The sequence below is a fragment of the Vipera ursinii genome (genome assembly GCF_947247035.1).
Source record: "Vipera ursinii genome assembly, chromosome: 4".
NCBI classification, from domain to species: Eukaryota; Metazoa; Chordata; class Lepidosauria; order Squamata; family Viperidae; genus Vipera; species Vipera ursinii.
Genome location: NC_139514.1, coordinates 81534516 through 81562237, shown reverse-complemented (window position 1 = coordinate 81562237; position 27722 = coordinate 81534516). Strand labels below are relative to the sequence as shown.

The 27722-nt window shown below is 38.5% G+C and overlaps 1 protein-coding gene across 1 annotated transcript in view; it reads right to left on the bottom strand.

Annotated features, from left to right (window-relative positions):
* Positions 1-27722, bottom strand: part of HERC2 (HECT and RLD domain containing E3 ubiquitin protein ligase 2) — a 166135-nt gene that overhangs the window by 39207 nt on the left and 99206 nt on the right. Inside the window, exons 45-62 of the mRNA XM_083361535.1 lie at positions 26661-26803; positions 25291-25558; positions 24399-24541; positions 21398-21490; positions 13058-13226; positions 12847-12972; positions 11375-11483; positions 10782-10921; positions 10298-10488; positions 9864-9969; positions 9640-9731; positions 7200-7375; positions 4296-4407; positions 3289-3370; positions 3030-3173; positions 1603-1693; positions 1040-1217; positions 545-626 (exon numbers count right to left, since the gene is read on the bottom strand). Of these exons, the coding sequence (XP_083217661.1) occupies positions 545-626; positions 1040-1217; positions 1603-1693; positions 3030-3173; positions 3289-3370; positions 4296-4407; positions 7200-7375; positions 9640-9731; positions 9864-9969; positions 10298-10488; positions 10782-10921; positions 11375-11483; positions 12847-12972; positions 13058-13226; positions 21398-21490; positions 24399-24541; positions 25291-25558; positions 26661-26803 (2445 nt within the window). The remainder of the gene's footprint in view (positions 1-544; positions 627-1039; positions 1218-1602; positions 1694-3029; positions 3174-3288; positions 3371-4295; positions 4408-7199; positions 7376-9639; positions 9732-9863; positions 9970-10297; positions 10489-10781; positions 10922-11374; positions 11484-12846; positions 12973-13057; positions 13227-21397; positions 21491-24398; positions 24542-25290; positions 25559-26660; positions 26804-27722) is intronic.

The window sequence follows — 27722 nt, the reverse complement described above, 5'->3', positions numbered from 1 at the left end:
GTATTTGCAGACATTTGCTAGTGTATGAGAAGTAATAGAAGCACCTTAGCTAGTAAAATCCTAAGAACATGCCAATTGTGTGCACAGGAAACCTGAGGGTCACAAGAACAGGGAACAGATGATTATGCTGAAATATATATATAGGTTTTATAGATATATCAAAGGCAACAGTTTGAGAAAAGAGGAACTTTTGGGGCTAATGCACTCATTATGGTATGCTGTGCTACTTGTTACTGGAAATTAGGGGCAAATGTGCTGATGATTGCTAGACATTGCAAATGCGAGCTAAGCAATATTAACAAACTTTGGTAAGGTCATAGGAGAAATTGGCTTAAAGTGGGCTTATAGAGAAGTATCCATAAAAACTGTACTATTGATAGAGTGATCTTTGCACAGGCCTAGTGGGAATGATCCCCCTGTGTCCTTTCTTATGATCAGAATAAAGCTTTTGCAAATCTCCACCTTGGTGTGTGGTTTATTGGGTGTTGCACACCAGGCAGAACCAGTTTTCTGGGACAACAAGAATCCTAAATGATTTTCTTACCCTCATCTGTCAAAGCCAGAGTCTGAGCATCTCTGCTTCCACAAGCAACTTGAACCACCCTGTGGCCAAGAAGAACTTTAACCTACAACACAGGAAGCAAATGAACTGAAGCATATTAATTTCAAATGTCAAACAAGGTATTCATTTCAAAATCCTAAATTGTTGGCCAACAGAGGTTGATTTGTTACAATTAAGGCCTTCCGCATGAAGAAAACCTAGACTCTTCCAAAATGTATACCTTCTTCCATGTCCCAGTACTAGGAAGTTACCAAGAAAAGGGAAGCTGCAGTTTGTAACATACAGTAGGAACAACCCTAGCAACTACCTTCTATAACAGACACAAACTCTCTTGAAATCTCCTGATCCAAGTAAAGATCAAAGAAAGCTTCCACAGAGACTTAATTTGCTTCTTCACTAGCTTTTGAATGGCAGCAATTTGATATTTTTATTTTATTTCAAAATGTCCTAAGACAGGTAAGTTTAAACATGGTTTACCATCTTTGGTTTAAGTTGCGTAGTGTTGTCCCCATGTCCTAGTCGACCATATTCACCAAGCCCCCATGTATATAATTCTCCGCTTGAAGTAATAGCAGCACTATGGGAACTGCCACAGGCAATATCTCGAATACGTTTTGTTTTCAGTGCTTCTATCAGCCTTGGTTTATCACAGTTCCTAAAAATATAGGAGAATCACCCAATTATTATTTGTGGCTTAATCAGTTTATTTAGTGAAAGTACATATTAACAATAGAAAGATGAATATTCCAGTGTACTGATCACTGGTTTTTTTATCATTTTTATTTTTTTTAATTAATGTTTGGTAAAATGTATGTAAAAATACCAAATTCTACTCCTAAAGAATTACAATTAAGGATTATCACTATGGTAAGCAACTCTTATTAAAATATTATTAATACTACCTCTACATTAAACAAAACCATTTCAGATCAACTTTATAGTTCTTACTGCTTTCTGATTATTTGGAACACTCTTCACAAGCTATTGAATTAGGCATAACAAAACCCCAGCAATACAAATGCAAAAATAAGTGTCCTTACATTCTACTGAAATGTCCAAGTTTTCCATCATCTCCCTCTCCCCAGGAAAATACCTTGCCATCAACAGTTAAAGCCATAGCATGGCGACCACCTAGAATGACAAAATGTACAAGAAAGGGGGAAAATAGCATTAGAGGAAGAAAATAAAACACAAATAAAATGTATTTTAATCAATTTGTCAATAATATTAATTTTGCTATATGCTCATTTATGACAAAGATCTTATGACACATCTTCAAGTTTGCTAATATTAAAATTTATTTGACTCAATTAGTATAGTATAGGGACTGGTTTGGACAAAACTCAGCAACACTTTTTTGTGCGGCTGTTGATAAGAACAGGATCGCCAACATGATCGCCAACATCCGATAATGGATATGGCACATGAAGAAGACTAATTAGTACAGTCAGATTGAAAGTGAATGAGAATTACATTGCGTACAGGAGTGCTGATTTACCACTAGCCTATCAAGAACTCAAAAGGCGAGGACTAGGCTGCACAAGCAAATGACTAGCAACGACTTAAAAGCCAGCCATCAACAAACCCCAATCAGCATCTAAAAAGCCACATACAACAGGCACCATATAAATACCACACACAAAACAGCACACACTCAGCTAGAAAGAAGTTCCCTGAAGATGGACTCCAGTACAAGTCCAAAGGCTCAGAAGACAAAACTTCTGGTCTGGTCCTGGTGACCAATCCAGATGGGATCCTGCAGCACTATCCTGGGACACATATATTTGCCTTCACTCATGAAGAAAATAAACTTGAAAACCCTTTGCAATTCTCAGCTGAACTTAAACCATAACCCTGAGAAAAAGGTTTTTTTAATTGTTTCAAGGAAAAAACAAAAACATGTACTGTTTTTATACATTTTGCACATAATTTTATCAAAAGTTCCCTTTCTCCAAATGGTATCAGTCCTTCAACTACTGAAACAAAAAAAATTCCTAGGGCTCCCTCTTGAGACCTTATTAACTCAATATGCCAGCCTGAGTATCATATTAAGCAAGAAAGGATGAGCTTTATCTTCATAGTTAAGTCCATTCCCAAATTCATGTCCCTTTTCAAATGATTTGCAATAGCCACCTATTTTATACTAAATGTCAATAAATTTTAAGTATTTTCAACCACTTTGAGTACAAGAAAACACCTTTCTATCTATATGGTGAGCTTCTTGTTTTTTGTGTATTTTCAGACTACAAATCTGTTTCAAATCACTTGTTTTCTATACCAGAAGAAATCATTCCAAGAAGAATCTGTTTCTAAGACCTTCATGTCTCTTTTGTGTACATACTTCCTTGTGCTGAGTAGAAGAGGGAAAAAACCAGCCTGATTTTTGTGCATCTGTATCTTCCAAAGCATTGCAAAGATAGTTCCTTTTCATTAATGTATTGTCAAACATAGAAAAATGTATTAGTACCTGAGTGAACAGCTACTTTCTTGACTACATAGTTACTGAGAGCAGTAATCTGTCGGGGAATAGGAACTGTTCCACTTGAGAGGCCTAATCCAAGCCTTCCATTTGTGGCCTCTCCGCAAGCGTACACTTTACCTTCCACAGTCACTAAAACATAAAGGTAATTTTGGTTCCATGATCATGAAATTGGCACAAGTAAAAGGTGTCGTTTGCAATTATATCTGATGTAACTTTCAAAGTGCATAGTAAAAAGCTTTCCTACCAGCAAAAAGACTTTTAGAACCACCAGCTACTTGCACCACATTCAAAGCAGACAGGGTTTCAGAAAAGGAAGGCACTTTGATCTGTAAAATGTAAATAAACAGGAAAATTCACTACTAAAGCAGACTGATTTATTGCTTTTCACATTCAATATATAGCTGGCTATTTTAGATGTTTGAAATAAGGTTTTTATTTAAGTCTGTATATTCCTAGGTACTTTTTTGAGAAATAATGATTTTGAAAAATACATTTCATCAATTATACTGAAGTCCTTCAGTATTCTTTTTGGATATTCATCACTATGGTCTAATTATTCCCTATTCATCTTACAAACAGTATGCTCTGCTATCTATTAACACTGTTTCATCCATTTTTACTTTCCTTTGAAAGGATGATGATATTTGGGAGCAGGGTTATCTACCTTTCCGAATCTTTTTGCCTAATGTATTTTGAATGATATTCTGACCATTAAAACCACTCTGCAACGTACACAGATATATTACATCCTCCATTTCAAATCAAATGCCAGTAAAAATGCTCTTATTAGATTCTTTTGAGTTGTAAATCACAAAAGTCAATAGACATCAACATAGGTCTGTTCCAGATCTCATGTTATTTTCTAAGCCAGAATCCTCAATACAGCCAGTTTTGTTCACCTACATCTGAGACTGTAACAGAAATGCAAAATTTGATGTAATAAGCAACCAGTGCAAGAAGTCCAAACCATATACAGCAGGGGTGTCAAACTGCCAGCCCACAGGCCTGACGCATCATCTGGAAGCCACGCCCACCCCACTGCTGGCAATGATGAAAAGGCTCTGATACATTGTGCAATGTCACGTGACATCGCAAGTTTGATACATCCGGTATACAGTCTACTTGGGCAACTATCTACTACTGTCCTACTCACCATCCTTACAGGTTCCTTCATGTCTTTGCTTATCACAGCGAAGTGATAAGGGAACACACTGTTAATTTCTATACACTATAATTTTTAAAGATCCAAACCTTAGAACCTTTCAATCCTCCCAGTTGATCTTTATCATTTAAGCCCCAGACAAAGACTTTCGTCCTAATTGAAGCTGCAGATTCCAGGCCTGAGGTCTTCTTTCTACTAAGACTAAGAATGCACACAATATATTAGATTGGAAATTTTGTTTAAAAAACAGAAAGGAAAAAAGATCACAAGAATCTCTCTTTGATATGTTAATCAACACTAGTCTTTCATATGTACTTATGTTATATAACATGATTCAATTATTCATATTAAACATGTAATTTTACAGAAAAAAGATTGGTCCCACCAAAGACAGACACACACACACATACAAAACACCAACTCCAATACTGTAACATTTTCCAGCATTTTATTTGTAACAACAACTCCATTACAACCTGTTTTTCAAGTTAGGATAGCTAGAATCTCAACTACAATATGATTAAATGTTTGGGGATTACTAAAGCCATTAGAACTCTGAGAATGTACAATTGTTCTTTTAATTTTGTGCTTGGTGAAAAAATATTATTTCTAAAATATATCCAACCACCTGAAACCAGCCAGACTCCAGGAGTCTTGTAGCTATGTTTTCACTATCTTTTGCAAAGTCCCTAAGGTGCGGCGGTGCACACTTCAGGGAAGAAGCTGATGTAGGCGGTGGGGTTTGCTATAGAGAATGCTTTCCCCTTATTCTTTACTTGTTGATAAGTGGGAGCTCTCAGCAGGCATTTTCTTGATATTCAGGGGTGGGCAGAAACTGTAGGTGAAGACAGTCTCTAAGACAGGGCTTTTCAACATTTTCACTCATTGTACCACTTTTAGGATATGGCAATATCCAAGTACCACCAGTCACCTAGAAAGGTGTCAAAAACTTGATCACAAAAAAAGGAAAAAAGTGATGAAGTACAGGTAGTCCTCGACTTACAACAGTTTGCTTAGTGACTGTTTGAAGTTACAATGGCACTGAAAAAAGTGCCCCCCAAGCCACAGCCAAGCAAAACACCTGCCTGCCTGCCCGGCGGCGCTCTTCCTCCTGTCTGAGGTTCACTGTTGTGAGCATTTCTGTTGAGGATTTGCAGCAGGGGTGTGTATGTGGGGGGAGGGGTGTTTGGCTTTTTATTCTCCCCCCCCTTTGCTGGGTGGTTACAGCAGGTTTTGGTCACTTCACTTGACCCTGGGACACTGTGACCATCATAAATATGAATCAGTTGCCAAGCATCTGAATGTAAATCACAAGACCCTGGAGATGCTGCAACATTCCAGCTGATCAGCGCTTCTTCTGGGCTCAGCAGAAGCACCAGGATCAGTGCTGCTTTGCAGCTCATTGGTGCTTCTTCAGGGCTCAGCAGAAGCACCAGGATCAGCGCCGAGCTCCAGCTGGAGCTTGGTGCTGATCCTGGTGCTTCCACTGAGTCCTGACAGCCCTGCAGCTCCAGCCATCTCTTGTTCAGGCTTGTGCGGTGCTGCCACCAGTTCAGCTCATTCCCTTCCCCCGCTACCACTTTTCTAGGATGGTCGTGTACCACCTGCCAGGTGCCAATGTACCACAGGTGGTACCCGTACCACTGGTTGAAAAGCCCTGCTCTAAGATACCAAGTCTCTGAGCTATATAGGGCTTTAGAGGCAGTTACCAACACTTGGAAACCTGTTGGTACCAGCTGCAGCAAAGATGTGACATAACAGTATTAAGTCCAACTGCTAAGCACATACACCATGCATTTTGGACCAGTTTTCTTGATAGCCTTAACACTCGGGTACATTGAATTCTAACCGAGAGATGCCAAAGTATCAATGACTGTCTTCAGTTCATACTATAACAGGTAAAACTGCAACTATCAGTTAAAGTTGTTCAAAAACTCTTTTGGCCATATTCTCCATCTCTTATTTCAGTCCCAGATTATGAGTATGCTCTTACTGTGGGAAGCAAAATCCCATAAGAGTCAAAAATACAATCCTGAAATTAGTTTGCCTCAGAATTAACAGCCCCACTATCTTGTTTGAGTTAAGTCTGAGTCTGTTTTTCCCTATCCACTCTCTATAAAATCTTCAGATTTGGGATACGACTTCTACAATATTGCCAAACTAATATTGTGAACCAGTGTTTGAAAGTTGTATGTATGTTTGGGGGGGACAGAGGGGGGAAAAACAAGCTTGGATTAAGTTCTGCAAAGAGGTTGTTGATTGTTGTCAACAGACATTAGGACCTCATAGAAATATCTCCTGTGGTGAGTCTATGTTTGTATAAGTATTCGTTCCTTGTTTCAGATTTTTCCTGGATTCCCAACTTTCAATTTCTGCTTTAATAGTAGATGGAAATCACAATATCTACACTGGACATCAAAAAAGGACTGTGGCAATTTTCCCCTTCTGAAAGAGGTACTAACAGGCTCGACTCTACTTGCACTTAGATTAGTTTAACTGAATGGTATTAGATTTTATTGATGATACTTATTACTTGTACTCAATTTTAATCTTTTGTTTATGTCTTGATTTTGTTGTAATGTATCCAGCATCTATCTCAATTGAGGTGGGCTAGAAATATTATAAAACAGATAAAATAGCCTTCATTCTTTTTGCAGAATCCTTAAAATAAAGATAACTGTATGTAGAGTATTTCCAGTCTATTTCATACCCCTTTCTGCATATTTACAAGCCCTTCCTCATTAAAATTATTGTTTTATTTTATTACACTATTCAACTGTACTGTAAAGTATACTAAAAATGGGCTATAAGATGCTTAAGAGTATTACTCAGTTGCCATAATTTGTTAATAAAATTAAATTAAAAGGTTTGACCTAAATATTCCAAATGCAGGGTCTGCTAATGTTAATCACACAGTAAGATTAGATATTATAAAATATGTAGCATAATTACAAAAATGTTTATAAAATATGAATTGTTTTAATATTCCATACCTCCCAGTATTTGCTTTATCATCTTCTTCTTCTTCGTTATCAGAAGCAAGGAAGGGAACTGCAGCTAAGTCTTCATCCTCTGCTCGGATACGTCCTAGTATACTCAGGCCATGTATCTTACAATCAATACCAGAACTCCTGCACTGCTTAATAGCCACCTCAATATATCTGTGATACTTGGAAACAAGTGTTATATTTTCACGTTTACATTGTTTGGGTATTTAAAGTGTTCAACATCATTAAGAAAAAGGATTTAAGACTCGTTTCATCTATTCAACAAAACTGTTTTGCTAGCATAAGCATCTTTCACATCCCTTCCCAACTTAACTAAGACAAAAGACACAGAATTAGAAACAATGGACAAATGCTTTAGCCTTTAGCTACTGACATGAACAAATTTGGTAAAATCAAATGACAACATAGAAAATAAGTGATAACACACCAACAAATCTAATGATTATTTTCTATTATGGGATATACTCTCATATAATAATGGTATATGAGAATGACCCTGTGAGACATGAGGAAGAGCTATAACCAGAGAAAGAGTCAGATAAAAGGCAGATTTTATATGACAGCAGCAGGAATGTGGCCGTGGCAAATGTTTCAGAAGGGACCCTCCCTAGTTTCTTGCGCTGTAGAAGCAATGGGAGAGAAATATACCGGTACTTTCAAACTTGCAAGATAAATGTCAACTTTGTAATAATGCCGCTTAGGGTGTGTGTGAAAGCCCTAATAAGCAGGCATATACATAGAATGAAGGCTACTGCTAAGCTTGTAAGCCGCCCTGAGTCTTCGGAGAAGGGCGGGATATAAATGGAATTAAAATAAAATAAATAAAATAAAATAAAATAAATAAATAAATAAAACTTTGCAAGGTAATCCATAGTGGTGGGATTCAAATAATTTAACAACTGATTCTCTGTCCTAATGACCATTTAAAGTATAACAAAACGAAAGGTAGTTTATTATTTCATGCATTTAATACTTAAATAAGAACAATAAAAGAGGTACACAAAACTAGATTATAAGAACCGCAACCCCAGCTAATACTTAGTGGCCTCGCCCCTTTTACCCATATGCACCAATCAGAAAACTAGAGAGATGAAGTGTCTATTCCTGAGATTACCTCTGAGAAATACCACCTACTATTCGCCTGAGTGACATGATCGAAGGCACCGTGTCTCCGTTTAGTTTCTGTCGCTCCTCTCTTGGACTTTAGGGAGGTTTTTTTTTCCCCTGCCTGAAAAGAAGTTGAACGAAAACCAGACATGTTCCGGAAAACACAGATTTATCATAACTGGTTTGCTGAACTCAACAAAAAAAATTAGGTATTGGTTCTGCCAAACCAGTGTGAACCGGCTGAATCCCATCACTGGTAGTCCAGATAGAAAGCATGACTACCTGAATTAATCCTACTTTACTGGAGGTTACATTAACAAAATCTTGCAAGTTTGAAAGAACATTACCCTGGTTGCAGGTCTTTCTTGTGTCCCAAGGCCATTCCCACATACCATTACATATACCTACCTGATAGGTAATCAAATGGAGGCAGTGGCTGCAATAATCTAAGCCTAGCTTTACCTAGTGTGGCATACATAAGCTTTCCTACAAAAAGAAGCTCAAACAGCAATTCATGGCTTTGTCTCCTTCCATACAGATCACTGCAAAGTGTTCTAGATACTGTCTTTGAAGTAATGAAAAATTGCAGTTAATGCAAAAGGCAAAAATCCTCTTATCAGTGGGTGAGAGCTGTTTCTTACATATAATACCAGTGACTATCAATTGGCTTCCAGGGATCATTCAAACTCCTGACTTTGACCTATAAAACTCTATCTGGCTGGCATCCATGAACCTGCAAAACAGTCTGCTTCAGACAGAATAGTACAAATAACTTGTGAGAATATGGAGGGTTCACTGCAGGGAGAGATTTGAGGAGAAGTGGTTGAAATTCAGTGTTCTTTAGTTGTGACCCATTCTACCAGAAATCTGTTTGACATCCTCCCTCTTGTTATATATGATGGGGAGGAAAACAGAATAGTTTTTAATAATTTGCTCTATTATGAGGAGATGTTTATATTATTATAGTTTGAGTATTTTAAACTATGTGCCTTATAACTTTTTATTTTGTACCTGATAATATGATTTATGGTATACACTACCAGGAACTTGTTGAGAATGTTTATTACCACCAGCCATGAATTACAACTAATACAGAAGTCTCCTAATGTGAAAAATGTAGTAAAGTCCTTAAACAGCCCCCCCCCAAAATAGACCAAAAATCCATATTGTAAAAAACTGACTGAAACAAAAAGTAAAATTAAAGAGTTGTTGAGTACGAGAAACAACACCAAACCCAAAAGGTATTAGTATTTCTTTAAAGGATATTATCTTCCATAAATAAAATATTTGCATTTCTTGATAATCAGTAGATACCTACTTCTGTGCAATCACCAAGAAGTGGAACTGTTGTATCTGTAGGATTAATATTGATAGTCTTCAATTCTATGAGGTTATTTAAGGAACTTCCACCTATAGAAAAATTAAACAAAGCCATACTGAACTATTTATGTACTGCAGAGGTTTTTTAGTGTTACAAAGCTACGAAAAGTCAAAAGGTGGTTGATTTTTTTCTTTCCAAACTCAATAACGGTAATGCCATACCTGAGACCACAACTAAAGAAGGCATGTAACTGCTGTCTGCAGGATCCACTATCATCTTCAATCTGTGTACCAGGACATCAGTAAAAATTTCCAAGCGTATCCAGTGCTAGAAAATGTTGTATTTGATTAATTCAAATCCTTTGAAGACATATTATGAACAGCAATTATATCTGAGTTTAAAAACTACATTTACTGAAAGACAAAAATAATATCTACTACTTTTTGAATTATGGGGAATTATACTAGCATAATAGAGAAGTGAATGTTACGTTGTGATTTATTCTGCTAATTGTTAGCACATCATTGCATTTATTTACTTTATTCTGTTTTTGTTCTTTTAACAAAAGAACAAAATGCTTGTTATTGACCGAGTAAATATTATTGATTGATACAAACACAGCATATATTTACAACACTTTTCTTTTTAAACTTACCTTTCCTTGAGAGCCAGAGGACTGCCAACACTGTTCACTTCCATCAATCAAACGAGAAGCTTGATTCACAGAAGATGACACATTCAAATTTTTAACAATTCTGGACCAATCATCAAGTAGCATGCCTCGCTGGCTACTATGATGCCTTTTTAGCTGCTTTCCAGAACGACCACAAAATACTGGAGATTGGCCTGGTGTTGAAAGTTGGAAGATAGCTATATTAATTCAACAGTACCAATGCAGTACAGTACAAATCCTAAAAGTAAGGAAACTGTATTCATCTAACTAGTTATACATACCCCTCACTGCATAGTTTTGTGCATAATTTTAAGCAGCCAAAAATTGGTTAGTATGAAGTTACAATGTAACTTACCTTGTGCATTATAAAACTAGGAATTCAAAAAATACACAATTGTTTTCAAGAACATAAGTGAATCATTTCATGAAATGATAATGAAAATATACTTGGTTTATTTAAATATACCTGGTTCATTTATTCTGCCGAAAGTGTGCCTTGTATTATGTTTTCTACTTTTGAAGCAGGTTTCACAGAAATCAAAATCATCGCAGTTTCTGCATTTAAATCTAGGTCCATTAATTGGGAACATCTGACAGCCATCACACCTGAACGATGACAAAAAATGACTACATAATGCTCAATTTACCAACTTGCATATTTTTTTATTCTCTAGAGCACAGGTGTCAAACTCGCCCTGCCACGTGATGTAGCGTGACTTTTTTCACATTGCTGGAGCTGAGGTGGGTGCGGCCTCCGCATGATGCAACCGGCCCGTGGGCCAGCAGTTTGACACCCCTGCTCTAGAGCAGGCATGTCAAACTCGTGACGTCATATGGCATATCATGAATTTTTCCCATTGCCGGCAATGGGGTGGGCACGGTTTCGGCGTGATGCATCCGGCAGTTTGACATGCCTGCTCTAAAAGGTTAAGAAATTTCTACTGTTTCAGGTTTTAGCTGCTGCCATCTTGTGGAATTCAGACAATATGATACATTGCAGGAATAGAAAGGAAAGATGCAAAAAAATAAAACCTGCCAAAGAAAAATGGAAAAACTTACGTAACTCCTGGGTGAATACTGGGAACCAGTTCCATTTCTGACAATAATCCAGTCCAATGAGATTGTTGAGGGAAGTCAACAATAACATCTTTACCATTGGCACTAAAAGCTTTGGCAAGAAAATATTTAAGTGTTATTCATTTATTTTAAGAATTTAAATACAGTGATCTTAGGTGATTCAGAGCAACTAGTAAAATCAACAATGTAAAAATATACACAAAGTAAGAGTCAGAGATAAACATGTATTTAGTACCGCATTTTCAGATACTTTGTACTGATAAATGATACTTGTACACTTCCTGTAATATATGGAATGTTAATATTATAGTGCCTTAAAACTACTACTTTTCCAGTTGTGAATAAAGGAATTAATTAATTCCAATTATCCATATGAAATTTTTGAATAAATGGAATATCAATAGTGCTATTTTTAATAATTCTAAAACAATATTTATCACTCATGGATAGCAATTTATTTGACCAAATTTTATAACAATTGATATCAAAAATGTCAGTGAAACATCAACAGGAGATCAAAGAAGCATATTTCTTTACATTATTCAACATAAAGATCAGGTAATGGATCATTCCAATCACAATAATAATATAAAGCACTGCTACTGTAATTTTTTGCAATTGTTCCCTGATATAAGCCATAATACTCTGCAGCAAACCTATTACATGCCTCAAAGTGGAAAGGTTCAGCACAATAGAAGAATGGTTGGCAAGGATGATAGAACTTGTGGAGATGGCTAAATTAACCCCTTATATTCAAGAAAAAATATCTACTTTTATGGATGACTGGAAACCACTTATTGGCTTTTTGCATAAAACAATAAAAAATGCACTTATGATTTGTGGTTTTCATAATTAGAAAAAAAACCTGAGTAATAGAAAAGAGTGAACTTTCTTTTATAATCATAGAGTAATAGATTATTTTGGAATTGTAGTTATATTTGCTGCGAAGTAAATCAGGAGTATCTTCTATTTCTTTTTGTTCTTTATGCACTTTTTTCTTTCTTCTTTTATTTTTATCCTTTATTAGCTTGTTTTATTTTTTATGTTTTTTATAAAACTTTGAAAGTTTTATAAAAGTTGTTTTAAAAAAGAAATGTCAAAATATTGATTTATAAAAATCTCATTCTCCTATTCTTTTTACACAAGCAATTCTGCTCTCAGGATCAATTTAAGCAGGCATTTTTTTAAGCCTCCTCTTTTTTCATTAGCCCAGCAACATAACACGTCACAAATAACTGCAGAATAAGGAAGTGGCAAAAAGCACTTATCCCCACCCACGAGAAGTGTTTTCCACTAGCACAGACATTCTTCAACAAACTATTAGAAAAAATAACAAGAGGAAGTTCAAGCTCTGAACAAAGTTGAATATTATTTTGCAGCAGCACAACCACTGTACCGAGACAACATCTGTAATTATTACATCTATATATTTTTTTTAAAAAAATACAAATTACCTTTTACTACACCCACACTTCTGTGGGTAACAGATCCCCATTTGTATTTGGGTGTCATTACAGAAGTTTTTACACGAACTTTGTCACCAATCTTTATGTGTGATGGAGAACTTTGTGGTGGGAATCCTATAAAGTATTAAGATCAATGATATCAATTGGTTTGAATTCTAAATTTGATCTCATATAATAATACTTTATGTCTTCAACTCACCTATCAGTTCAACATGGATATATCTGACCCAATAAGTGCCACCTTTTTGTTGCCAGTCACATTGCACGTTGAGATCATGCAAACCATCACGATCCAATTTTATAACTTTACCCACATCTCCCTCACAAACCTCCTCATAGGTTCTGCAACATCGAACCATCATCCCCACCTAAGATGACAATAAATAAGTGAAAAGACCACAGTAGCATTTGAATATTCAATCATTCAAGTAATATTGTATACAATAAGGGAAATTGTAACAGGAGAAACTACTAGGAAAAAAATTATAGCTAAAAAAATACTTTATAACAATTTGGGGAGAAAAAAATTCTTTTTAGCTCTAAATATGAAATCCTAACATCATTCTGCACAGATCTTTATTTTAAGGGAAACAGTAAAAAGAACTTCAAAAAATCTCTTAAATATTAAACAAACCTAGTGCTACATATCCTTTTATCATATACAGATTTCTTACCACTGCAATCAGTTTATTTTTAAGAAAAAATAATTTTATTTTATTTATTTAAAGTATTTGTTTTCTAGCTACTTCTTTCCTAGTTCAAGACAAAAATTAAGCATTTATGGGCCAAATTTCTAAACAGTCTTCCAGTTGGGATTCTTAAGAGCAAATATAGCAAAAACTGACTACTATATAATAGTCCAACAATAGGCATTCCTCCAGCATCATTTTTTTAATCGAAGTGCATATTTTTTCCTCTTGTTAATTTCTAAATCACTGGTACACAATTCAAAATAGCATGATCTATAAAACGCAATTACTTCTCCAGAACAATATCAATATGTGCTCAAAAAAAAGAGCTCTCTCTCTCTCCCCCACCTCTCCAACCTTGTTTAGTTTCCATACCTTGAAAAAAAATCACCTAGGTAGTGCCACATATTATTTTGTATATGTATATATATTACAACATATTAAAACTTTACCAGTAGAGGATTCTGAAGCAGCTAATGTTGCCAGTCCTTATGTTAGATGCAAACTAAAGACACTAAAGACACTGCCATTTAATTCTATCTCCCCATGAATTATAAGCAACATAGCCAGAGGGATGGACCTACAGTCTAGCCCAGGGGTAGGCAACCTAAAACACTCAAAGAGCCACTTGGACCCGTTTCCCACGGAAGACACTGGGAGCCCCAAAACCCTTTTGACATCTAAAATGAAGAACACTGCATATACTGTTTTTTTTTTACCTTTATGCTAGGACCTAGGTCATTGGTCGAGGAGGAGCCAAGATGGTGGACAGGCAGCAAAGGCTGTAAAGAGCTCCTCCAGAAGTAAAAGCTTTATTTTATTTTACTTTATTTTTATTTTTATTTTTTTAATCTCTATTAACATTGTATTTTTAACTTACCCCTTTTTAATCTATTTTAACCTTTTTAAACTTTTTAAAACCTTTTTAATCTATTTAACCTTTTTAAACCTTTTTAACCCATTTTTAACCTAGTTTTAAGGCAATGAACTGAACCTGGGATTTTCATGGAAAATCTTTTTAAGGAATCTTGGAAGGAGCCAGTAGGCCAAAGCAGCAAAGACAATATTACAGAACACCTCCTTATCTATTTTTATTCATTTGTTTCTTGAGGGTAATAATGGCCTCTCCCAAGGGGAAGAAAAGAAAGACAGCACAGTGTTCACCAAATAGTAAGGAAGATAGAAACAACCCACAAAAACAACAGAAAATTGATGGATTCTGTCAGCCTATACCATCTACAGTAAGTCATGCATCCTCCCCCTTTCTCCTGCCGGACAGATGTGAAGCTTTGGCATTGTTTGGAGATTCTTCCCTGGAGTGGGATCTGCAGGTGCAGGCCGAAGAGAGCCAGTTAAGAAGTCAGTTAAGAGGCTCACTAATCCCTCCATGTAATTGGATGACAAATGACTCAGCAGTTTTAAGTGAGTCAGTTCCAAGCCAGGATAAGGATAAGGGATTAGAGTTGGAGTTTGACAATCAAAATGGATCAGCTTTAGGGCTTGAAAACCAGCTAAGTGATAGCATAAAGGATTTCATCAACTGGCACAGCATGCTCACTTCTCAGACAGTTTGGGCCATTTTTGACCAGTTTGCAGAGGTGCATTTAAAGTTGGACTCTGTGATCAATCTTATTGCTGTGGTACAGATGGAAAAGCCGCAGGTAATTTTGGCTGGTTGCCAGACAGAACAACCTGGTCAGACACCATCAATGGTGCGAACAAGGGAAGGAGTAAGCAGACAACATATTGGCTGTAATGGCGGAGAAAAAGATGGTGAGCTGGATGGGCCTGAAATCCCACAGCACAGATGTGTGGGGGGGAAAGGCGATTGTTGAAGGAGCAGATTTTATTGAACATATATAATTCTGAGATAAATGCGAGTAGATGGACTTCAAAAAGACAGATAGTGACCTCTTTGTCACAGCGTACTCAGAGTGACAAGGGGGCAATAGATCTGGTAGGATATGAATATCTTCCACAATGCAATAATTATTCCAGAATCCTTCTTAAATTCAAACAACAGCTCTTTCCAAGTCTGCTCACGCGAATGAGAGGATTCCTGGCTTTTTACCAAATTCTACCAACCCGAGTTTTTTCTAGTAGTGAAGTCAGCCCATTGATCCAGAGAGCCCCTAGGGAGAGTGGTGCAGTGCATGGATCAGTTGACTTGAAAAGTAAACGAAATGGGGAAAATAAGTTAACTGAAACAGGGAGGAGATCTAGCATCACAAAGGAAATGTTGGCTGAGGCTTTGGTTCCAGCAACTGTGAAACTTCAATTGGCTTAACGCAAGATGAGATATTTGATTCTGCCTGCTTAGAAACTTTTTCTTTACTTTCATTAACGGAGCAGCAAGAAGTACTTAAAAAACTAAGAGAGACGAGGAATCTGCTGAAGCAGACCATTTCCTCTGCCACCCCTTTGGTGCCAATAGTTCTGTCCCCATTAAGTTATGATGCAGTTCCGGAGAGTCAGCAGTTTACAAGCTCAGGAAACCGGACATCTGCGTCTATACAGCAGAAAGTGCCAGAGACAGCTGACCTGACAGTGCAAAGTGCTGTGGGATGAACACCGGAGATGGAAGGTATCCAGGAAGGAATCTCCCAGTCCTCCTCAGTGGCACAAATGATACCAAGAAACAACGTAAGCGCGGAGCCTCAAGTAAAATCATTTATTGTTGAGGCAGAGATTAATAGAACTTATGGATCTGCAAGTCTAAAAGTAACAGGCAGAGAAATGATGCCTAAACAGACTTTTATGGAGCACGGGCAATTAAATGGGTGTGTGAGTGTAAATGGGGAAGGACGGGCAGAAGAGATTATTCAAGGAGCCTGACTAGGAAATAGCGAGCACTCACTTTCTTCAAGAGTACACTTCCTCTCTTGGAATGTGGCAGGATGGAGAGGGAGTTGGTGCACAGATGATTGTTATTAAATTTTTAAACAGGTATCATGTAATTGCCTTGCAGGAGACCTGGGTTAGTGGTGATGACGCTCCAATTGAGCTCCCTGGGTTTAATATTTGGCAGTTGCCAGCAAAGAGGGTAGCCATAAAGGGAAGAGCTTCAGGAGGGTTGTGTATTTTGGTTAAAGCCGAATTAGGTTGGAAGGGAAACAAGATATGCTCGTGTGCCGGCCCTTTATTTTTTCAAGCAATCCATTTGGCATATGGAGGGAAGTCAATGGTATTTATAAATGTATATGTCAATCCAGCAATGGGTGATCTGTGGGAGGCACTAGAAGTAAAAATATTATATATACGTAAAAAATTCATAAAAACACCTTTAATTTTGGCAGGAGATTTTAATGCCCATGTGGGTCCTTCGTTGGAGCCTTTTGTTGAAAATGGTACAATTCCATATGGTTATTTACATAACCAACAATCATGGGTCTCCCAAGATAGGAAAAAGAACAAAGATGGGGGAAAATTTCTAACAATGGAATATAATTGTAACCTTCAAATTGTAGGCCAGTATTCAGAGGTTAGAAGGTACCCCATAACTTTTTTTGGTCCCAAGGCATGTAGTTCTATTGATTACTTCTGTGTTTCTCACAGTTTAGTATCAGGGGCCACTTCGGTCTTGACGTTACCAAGGCCAGAAAGCGATCATCTTCCGACTGAGATGTCCCTGGCACTCCCTTCAGACTTAAGGAAAAGGAACCAAATAATTCAACAAATAGGCTTCAACTTGGAAATAGCTCAGGAGAGAAGGCTAACATGGAAGAGGGTTGATGGGAAAGCAGTGACAGAATTTATGAATTCACCACGTATGGAAGCCCTAGTGCATATATGTTCAAATAGTACGGGTGAACAAGAGCTTATAGTATATTTTGCGGAAATATGTCAGAAATTGAAGTATTTTTTTATGTCTACTAAGTCAATGGGCCAGTTTGATTCTAGTTACTCATCATGGTTTGATAATGAATGCAAGGAAGGGAAAAAACAGTTTAGGAAATCACTTAGGAGATACTTAATGTGCCCAAAGATGGAATTACAGAAGAAGTATATTACCATGAGGCAGAAATATAAGCAGCTACTGCAGAGGAAAAAGGCCTCTTATATTGACCACTTATGGGCTGGCTTAGAACAGGCACACTTTTCTGATTGGGGGTCTCAAAAATTATTAAAGATAGAAAACCAATAAGTGACCCAAATATTACTGCAGAAAGGTGGGAGAGGCATCTGGCCACTCCACCAGTAGTGGAGAGCTCTGATGAAGTGATATCCTCTCTGAGCTTGATACAGGGATTTGAAGCCTTACCCCAGTGGGCAGAAGTGTCAATCACAGAGGTGAGGCAGTTAATTTCTTCCCTGAAGACAAATAAAGCTCCAGGACAGGATGCGCTCCCGGCATCGCTATTTAAAGAAGACATAGCCTGGTGGGCGCCGGTCCTGGCGGGTCTCTTTACTTTTATTAATAGAACAGGGCAAATTCTTGCCAGTTGACGTACATCAATAATTGTTCCATTACATAAAAAGGCTCTAGAGATAATCCAGATAATTTCCGGTTAATTAGTCTAATTGATATTTCAGCAAAAATTTATGCTAAGTATTTGCTGCATAAATTAGAAGACTGGATAAAGAGAAATAACATTCTAGCTGAAGAACAATTGTTTTGTGTTGGATCATCTAATAACAAAGTTTAAGTTTTGGAAAAAACCACTGTACGTGGCATTTATAGACCTGAAGGCAGCCTTTGATACAATTGATAGATCAATTTTATTTAATTCCATTTTATTTTATGGGATAAATTAGAGGCCATGGGAATAGAAAAGAAACTGCTATACTTAATTAGATTGTTATATATGGAAACCCAGGTAAGAGTTTGAGTGAACAAAACAGGATCGGTAACAAATGCAATTCCAATTAAGAAGGGCATAAGACAAGGTTGTATTTTAGCCCCAACACTTTTTAAATTTATATTTAAATGATTTTCCAAAATGTCTGGAAGACTTATCACTTCATGGACCTAGTATAGGAACAAGACAGGTAAATTGCCTGTTATATGCCGATGATATAATTTTGCTGTCGGCCTCACAGGTGGGACTACGAAGGTCACTAGGGAGGTTGGCAGCATATTGTATAAAAATCGTTTGACAATTAATGTAGAAAAATCAAAGGTAATGATATTTAGCAGGCAACAAAAGATGAGGAGATGGGTTTTAAATGGCAGGAGAATAGAACAAGTTCAGTCATTTACCTATTTAGGGCTAGTATTCCAGACAAATTCCGTTAAACTGGCAGCAGTACTATCTTAGGCAGATTCGAACTTGGATTGCACAGAGATTTAAGGACATAAGTGCACAATCGGACATTGCACAAGTGACAGCAGTAAAAGTTTGTCCCTGGTTATCGGCTAATAAACAAATTTTTAAAATAGAAAAATATTTAACTTTGCCTATATCTCCCATCTTAAGAAGATTTTTTACCAAATTGAGATTGGACCAACTTCAAACAAACATGCTTTGGGGCAGGTATAGGGGGATTCCTGTAAGTGAAAGAGTCTGTTTATGCGGGATGGGGGAAGTTGAAACAATGTCCCATGTAATTTGTGATTGTCCCCTGTATTCAGATTTGAGGAAACACCAGTTGGGCAGGATCTTTTATACCAGTACCCCTATGTCAAAAGAGCACTTCTTGCATCATTGTTTGTTAGGTTCTAATTTAAAGTTGGTGAAATGGATTGCCAAATTTGCTGTAAAGTTGATGGAAATAAGAACAAGGTTGGTGCAGCAGAGTGTGGTAGATTGTAGGAAAGATCATTTGATTTAACAACGTATTTTAAAAGTAGTTTTAAGACTGTTTGGGGCAGATGCAGGGGTGACATTGTAATATAATTTTAATCGTATTTAACCTGTTTCTTAAATCATTGTATTTTACCCTGATTTCATTTAGATTGTATTTTGTTTCAGTTTTATTTTAAATTGTATTTTATCCAGTTCCATTTGAATTGTTTTTGTCAGGTATTCGTGATATTTTGTTTTTGGAATCTGGTAACTTGATATGGCCCAAGGGCTAATCAATAAATAAAGATAGATTGATACCTTTATGCTATGTATAAAAAAAACTATAGTGTGCTGCATTTATGAAATCAAAGAAAATAAATTTAAATTTCTGCATGCAACAAAAGCATTTTGAACTCCCACAAAAAATGCTGGGTGGAAGGTTACTTTCAAATAAAATACTCAAATGTCTATTTGAGTCCTGCTTGTATTTATGAAATAAAAAGCCAGTGCAAACTATAAAAACCACAAACAGAAAAATAGAAAAGAAAAAAACTGCGGGGGGGGGGGGAGAAAAGCACAGGAGAAAGAGGGGGGAAAAAAACCTTTCTCCTTCATCCCAACAGGTAAAAACAATTTTAGTAGCTTATCTACCATCTTTAAATACAGCATAATTATCCCCATTGCTCACCCCTTAATTAAAAAAAAATCAAAATATTTCATTAAATGTTCTTTACTAAAAGTCCAGTAAGGACAACCACATATATTCATATTTTCTCCTTCCCTCTCTCTCCCTCCCTCTCTCAACCTCTCTTCCTTTCTCCCTCTCTCTCTCCGTCCCTCTCTCTTTCTGCCCTTGGTCTGCCAGTCCTCTTCCCCCCACTCAATGTGTTTCTGTGTGTTGTGTGTGTGAGAGAGACAGTGTCAGAGAGAGGCACTTGTGCTTCGCTTCCCTTCTCTCTCTCTCTCCCTCCCTCCCTCCCTCTCTTTCTGTCCTTGGTCTGCCAGTCCTCTTCTGCCACTCAGTTTGTTTGTGTGTGTGAGAGAGAGACAGAGAGAGGCACTTGCGCTTCCCTTCTCTCTCTCCCTCCCACCCTCTTCCTCTCTCTTTCTCTCTCTCCACCTCCCTCCCTCCCTCCCTTTCTGCCCTTGGTCTGCCAGACCTCTTCCCCCACTCAGTTTGTTTTTGTGTGTGTGTGAGAGAGAGGCACTTGTGCTTCCCTTCTCTCTCTCTCTCTCTCTCCCTCCCTCTCTCTCTTCCCCCCCCTCTCTCCGATCTTCTGCTCACCCGGCAAGCTGGCTTCATGCTGTTCTCGGACAAGCTGACACAGATTTTTATTAGGCTGGCTCTCCTGCTGTCTGTGGAGACGCAGAAAAGGCAGGAGCCCCGCCCAATAAGCTTGTCAGCTTCTCGGAGGACAGCGTGAGTTGCACACACACACACACACACACACACACACACACACACACAGAGAGAGAGAGAGAGAGAGAGAGAGAGAGAGAGAGAGAAACAGACAGACAGACAGACAGAGCTCCCAGGAGAAGGCTGAAAGAGCCGCATGTGGCTCCAGAGCCGCAGGTTGCCGACCCGTGATCTAGCCATTATCTGGCGTTACACATATTGCCCCCTCCCACCCTACATTTTAAAACTTATGAAAAAGCTATTATATATGTTCATAAGTACTAGAAGCTAACTTATTGGGAAACAGGCCAATCATCTACATAATTATATGCTGCCTACATAAGTAGGCATTAACCCTCCAGATTATTATATAGGAATCTTTTCAGTTCTATTGAGAGATGCCACTGAAATGTTTTATGTTAATTGTTTGTAATTTTAAAATATTAGCTGCTAAAATCCTTTAAGAATGGCCATAATAAATAAAATAAAGCCTGTGCTGCCATTAACTTTACTGATTAAAAATAAAGCAGGAAGAGGAGTAGGAGGATGGAGGGTATCAGTACCTTCACAAAACGCAATACAACAGACTGAAATATCCTGGGAAACAACATAAATAGCCTTTTTCACTTAATTGATATTGTCCATCAATATCATGTTATATTCTTTTCTATATGCATAATATTTCTTTCAGAAAGAGAAATATGTATAGTCATACCCATGCTTACCTGAATATTCTCCCGGACATATACCGCATAATCATCGTTACTTAAGAAATCAGCTCTTTTCTTATATGTTTGGCTTTCTGTTACAACAGCAGACTACAATAAAGAAAACATATGTTCCGGTTGTCATAATAATATATTATAAATGACATGTCATCTCCATTAACAACTATAGAGAACTTGTAACTATTTTTTTGTAAGTTAGAAAATGTTTATCAAAATCATAAGTAGCTATTCCTAACATTTATTTATTTATTTATTTATTGATTGATGGGATTTATATCCCGCCCTATCTCCCAAAGGACTCAGGGCGGCTAACAACAAAAGATATAATAAGTACAGAAATCAAGATAAAAATAAAATTGAAATCATCTGTGCAATAAATTAAAATTAAAGAATTAAAAAATAAATTAAAAATTCTAAATATAAATTAATTAAAATGCCTGTCAGTCCAGGTCAGCCTGGTGGAACAGGAGTGTTTTGAGGCCGCGGCGAAAGGATTGGAGGTTTTGGGCCATCCGAAGCTCAGGGGGGAGCTGATTCCATAGGGCTGGCGCTCCCACAGAGAAGGCCCTCCCCCTGGGGGTCGCCAGCCGACATTGCCTAGCTGACGGTACCCTGAGGAGGCCTTCTCTGTGTGAGCGTACTGGACAATGGGAATTTGTTCCCGGCAGCAGATGGTCCTGCAAGTATCCCGGACCTAAGCCATGTAGGGCTTTAAAGGTAAGTACCAGCACCTTAAATCTCACCCGGAGGGCAACTGGTAGCCAATGCAGCTCACGCAGGAGGGGTGTAATATGGGAGTATCGGGGTGCTCCCATCACAACCCATGCAGCTGCATTCTGCACCAGCTGAAGCCTCCGGGTGGTCTTCAAGGGCAGCCCCATGTAGAGAGCATTACAGTAATCAATACGGGAGGTGACGAGTGCGTGGGTGACTGTACGTAGGGCATCTCGGTCCAAAAAGGGGCGCAATTGGTATATAAGACGAATCTGTGCAAATGCCCCCCTAGCCACGACTCCAATATGATCTTCAAAACTGAGTCGTGAGTCTAGGAGGACGCCCAGATTGCGTGCTCTATCAATGGGAGGTAACATCTCTCCTCCTATAGTCAGAGATGGAACCTCTTGGACTAAACGAGATGACGGTATGTACAGCCACTCAGTCTTGGCCGGGTTGAGTCGAAGCCTGTTTTCTCCCATCCAGATCTGTACCGCTTCCAGGCAACGGGACATCACATCGAGGGCATCACTGGCTTGGTTCGGGGTGGAGATGAATAGCTGGGTATCATCAGCATATTGATGATATTTCACCCCGAAGCTACGGATGATCTCTCCCAGCGGCTTCATATAGATGTTGAACAGGAGGGGCGAGAGCACCGAAAGCTGAGGCACTCCACAATTAAGAGGCCTAGGGCTTGACCTCTGCCCTCCTGCCAACACCGTCTGCGAACGGTCCGAGAGGTAGGAGGAGAACCACCGCAGAACGGTGCCTCCCACTCCCAGCCCCTCAAGACGACACAGTAAGATACCATGGTCGATGGTATCAAAAGCCGCTGAGAGATCTAATAGGACCAGGACAGAGGAATAACCTCTATCTCGGGCCCGCCAGAGATCATTCACCAGTGCGACCAATGCCGTCTCCGTGCTGTGCCTGGGTCTGAAACCCGATTGGTACGGATCTAGATATTCAGCTTCCTCCAGGTTCAAAGGGAGCTGTCGTGCCACCACGCTCTCAACGACCTTCGCAAGGAAGCAAAGGTTGGAGACAGGATGGAAGTTGTTTAAAACAGCTGGGTCCAGTGCCGGTTTCTTGAGGAGGGGCCTTACCACCGCCTCTTTCAAGGCGGCAGGGAAGTAACCCTCACTCAGTGAGGCATTGATAACTGCTAGGAGCCAGCCTCGTGTAACCTCCCGGGATGCATAGACTAGCCAGGAGGGACACGGGTCCAACAAACATGTGGCGGCACTTAGTTTCCCCATCATCTTGTCCACTTCATCCGGAGTCACAGGATCGAACTCTTCCCAAATGTACTCGGCCAACTTCATCGTTTTCCTCTCGTTAGATACTGCCCAGTCAGAGTCCAGACCAGCCCGAATCTGAGCAATTTTGTCCACCAGATATTTACTAAATTCCTCAGCCCGTCCATGTAGGGGGTCCTCTCCCGTCTCTTGACTTAAAAGGGAGAGGACCACTCTAAATAGGGCGGCCGGGCGATTATCTGCGGACGCAATGAGGGTGGTGAAGTAGGCGCACTTTGCCACTCTCATTGCCACAAGATAAGATCTAGAAAAGGATCTTAACTGTGTTCGGTCAGACTCAGACCGACTGGTTCTCCAAATGCTCTCTAGGCCCCTTCTCTGGCGTTTCATCTCCCGCAGGTCCTTGGAGAACCAAGGAGCGAGTCGGGACTTGCGCCGGGTCAGAGGCCACAAAGGGACAACGCGGTCGAGAGCCTCCGAAGCAGCCTGTTGCCAGGCATTAACTAAGGACTCGACCGGGTTGTGGGAGAGGGAGGTGGGAATCGGTCCAAGCGCCATCTGGAATTTATCTGGGTCCATCAGGCACCTGGGGCGGAACCACCTGGTCGGTTCCACCTCCTGACAGCGGGGGGTGACGTGACGGAGGCCCAACCGCAGGAGGTAATGGTCTGTCCATGAAAGGGGTTGTGATGTTGGAGTAACCCCACCCAGTCCATTTAGCCATTGCCCAGAGACAAAAATAAGATCAGGCATGTTTCCTCCCTCGTGAGTTGGGTCCTGAGTAATTTGAGTCAGGTCCATGGCCGTCATGGAGGCCATGAACTCTTGGGCCACTTCTGATGCACTGCCCAGGGATGGTAGATTAAAGTCTCCCAGTACCATAAGTTTTGGAAATTCGACCGCCAATCCTGAGATGGCGTCAGGTAGCTTGGGTAGAACCGTTGCTGTGCAGCTTGGAGAGAGGTATACCAGAAGTAGGCCCAACTGACCACCAGGACCCCATCTTAAGAGGAGGGATTTACCACTGGATATGCGGCTTCTGCTTCCTCTACTTCTTCTGACACTTCATCATCTGAATATTCATCAGATATAGTGTCACCATCTGAGAAATCGGTAATTTGAACATCGGGATGATCCAAAAGCCAGCCCACCAAGGCTTCTACCCCTAGATTAAGACATCAATAGAATTGTTCATATGAGTAAAGTGCTTAAATTATGTTTTTATTTTATATCACCACTTCAAATCATTAATGATTATAGTTTTCAATCACACTTTTCTGCCAAACGTTCACAAATTTCACTAATTTTTATACTTATTCTTCCACTCTTAGCTAATTTTAACAATTTATAAATGAAGAATAAAGTTTATGCCTTTTCTTATTTTCTCCTACACTTTTTTTTGCTGTTAGTTGGTAAATCATGCAATGTCTCAAGAATACAATTTTTAAGGCACCATAAACATAGACCCAATGCATATCATCTAAGGGGAAATCAACTTGGATCCATTTCCCTGATTTCTTGTCTATGATCTCCTACAATCACATCTTCTTTGGTGTTAAGCAAAAGGGAACCTTCATCCCTGAATATTCATCAGATATAGTGTCACCATCTGATAAATTTGAACATCAGGATGATCCAAAAGCCAGCCCTCCAAGGCTTCTACCCCTAGATTAAGACATCAATAGAATTGTTCACATGAGTAGAAGTATTTAAATTATGCTTTTATTTTATATCTCTTCAAATCATTATGAACCTTTCCAAGTCATTTTCCATAGTATTTTTTCTACATCTAATGGTTCACTATTGTATCCAATCTTTATATTTACCCTGCATTATTTTTATCATTGGTACCAAAACAAAGAGATTACATCAATCGCTTTCTAGTATACTGTGGATACTAAAAACATGAGGTACCTGGTAATCCAGAAGCACTTCCAGAAGTTCCTGATAGTGATTTCAATGCAAACTCAATGTTCTTTCTAGGGAATCCCATTTCCATAAGTTGCACAACAATTGGGAGTGGTGGAATGGGACATGATTTGTATTTTTTTATTTTTGCAGGTCGGATATGTTGGACTGTAACAGGGGTTGTAGTTTCACTGGAACTACATTCTTCAAAGACTGGAGTTGAAGGATGCGCAGATTCTACGGCCAGATATTGACATACGGCAAGTGCAGCAGCCTACAGGAAACAATATATATAAGCTCTATTTAACACAAAATAACACAGAAGATAATGCATCTATTTATCCTATGGTAGACTTAGCCACAAATCCTATGGCATACTTAGAACTAACAGAAAAAATGCTGGGAAGGCTAGAAATTATATGATTTGTTGTGGCCAAATCTGGCTTACCTATATCACTTTGGATACAACATAAATTTATTAAGTATGCAAATAATTAGTGTACAATGGACCTACAGCAAAGCATTTTAAATATCTATCTCTTACAAGTTTGTTATCAAAAAACTATTCTTCTGGAATCAATATAAATATTACTATAATAAAAATATTAAATCAGTATTCTTAGAGTTATGTTGTTGCTGATGCTTTAATTTTAGCATTTTCTCTGTGTAATTATTTATGGAGACTTTGGCTTTTTTCTGTAGAAATGGATGTATCCAAGATAAAAATGCAACAAATATTACATCTTTTTTAAAGTACAATGTCAATAATTTTTTGTAAACAATGCAACTGAATGTTTAAGTAACTCAATTTCAAAAGTGATTTGCATTGCTAACATAAGAATCTGAAATATGCAAATTTTCAGAACACATGATGGATAACTCTGCCTAAACCTCTTTCACAAAAGAACCTCTCCTGAGTTAAAACAAACTGGGTTTATATTCTTTGTAAGCTGCCCAGTCTCACTGAGAATGAATGGGAGGCCATGTAAATCTTCTAAATATATAAATAAATAAAATTCTTGAAATGTTAACTAAATACAGAAACATCTGAGAGCAATAAAATCAGCAATATAATAAGACTGTCAGCATTTCTGGGATCAGTCATTGTTTGGCGTCTCTGCTTCTTTCAACAGCTATTTCATTTGGCTGCTTCAGAGAAAAAGGTGATGTAACAAATCTCTTTTTACTGAAATGGTTGTGGCTAGTAACCATTCAACCTTTATCTTTGCAAAAGTGTGTCATGTCTCATGGTGCTTGAATGTGTCTTTTTTACTACTGAATTGTATTTAATAAGCTGTAAAAATATAAATATATAAACCTTCACAGATTTACATTAATAGTACATGGTTTAAAATAGCAAATATTAAACAAAATACCTCAAGTTCTTGTTTATCAAATATTGCTTTTACTGGAGATGGCTGTGTTGCTGCTGTCAACAGTTGCTGCAAGAGGATCATGGGAGGCTGAGGCCCTTCTGGAGACATGTCTCCTACCTCAGGTGATGCCACTGCACCATCATCTTAAAGTAACAAAAAAAGTCTTTTAAGCAATACAATAATCATACCAAAACAAACCCCTGAAGCTTATACATTATTGTAGAAACAGTCCATGATGTATATTATTTCAAATGCAAACTAATGTTTCTTTAAGTCTCTTTTTATATGTACTTATATTTAGTTTCCCCTTCATGGATTACTGCCTTGTCATGGTGAAGGGGCTTGCGTAATTCAATGAAGCTATGAGCTATGCCGTGCAGGGCCACCCAAGACAGACAGGTCATAGCAGAGAGTTCTGACAAAACGTGATCTACTGGAGAAGGAAATGGCAAACCACTCCAGTATCTTTGCCATAAAAACCCTATGGACAGTTCCAAAAGGCAAAACGATATGACGCTGGAAGATGAGCCCCTCAGGTCGGAAGGCATCCAATATGCTACTGGGGAAGAGCAGAGGGCTAGTACTAGTAGCGCCAGAAAGAATGAAGCGACTGGGCCAAAGCCGAAAGGACGCTCAGCTGTGGATGCGTCTGGTGGTGAAAGGAAAGTCCGATGCTGTAAAGATTTTTTCTCCATAGGAACCTGGAATGTTAGATCCATGAATCAAGGAAAGCTGGACGTGGTCAAACAAGAGATGACAAGACTAAACATCGACATCTTAGGTATCAGCGAACTAAAATGGACAGGAATGGGTGAATTTAATTCAGATGACCATTAGGTATACTACTGCGGGCAAGAATCCCTCAGAGGAAATGGAGTAGCCTTCATAGTCAATAAAAGAGTAGGAAAAGCAATACTGGGATACAATCCTCAAAATGACAGAATGATCTCAGTTCGAATCCAAGGCAAACCATTCAATATCACACTAGTCCAAGTCTATGCCCCAACCACCGGTGCTGAAGAGGATGAAATTAACCGGTTCTATGAAGCCCTACAGCACCTT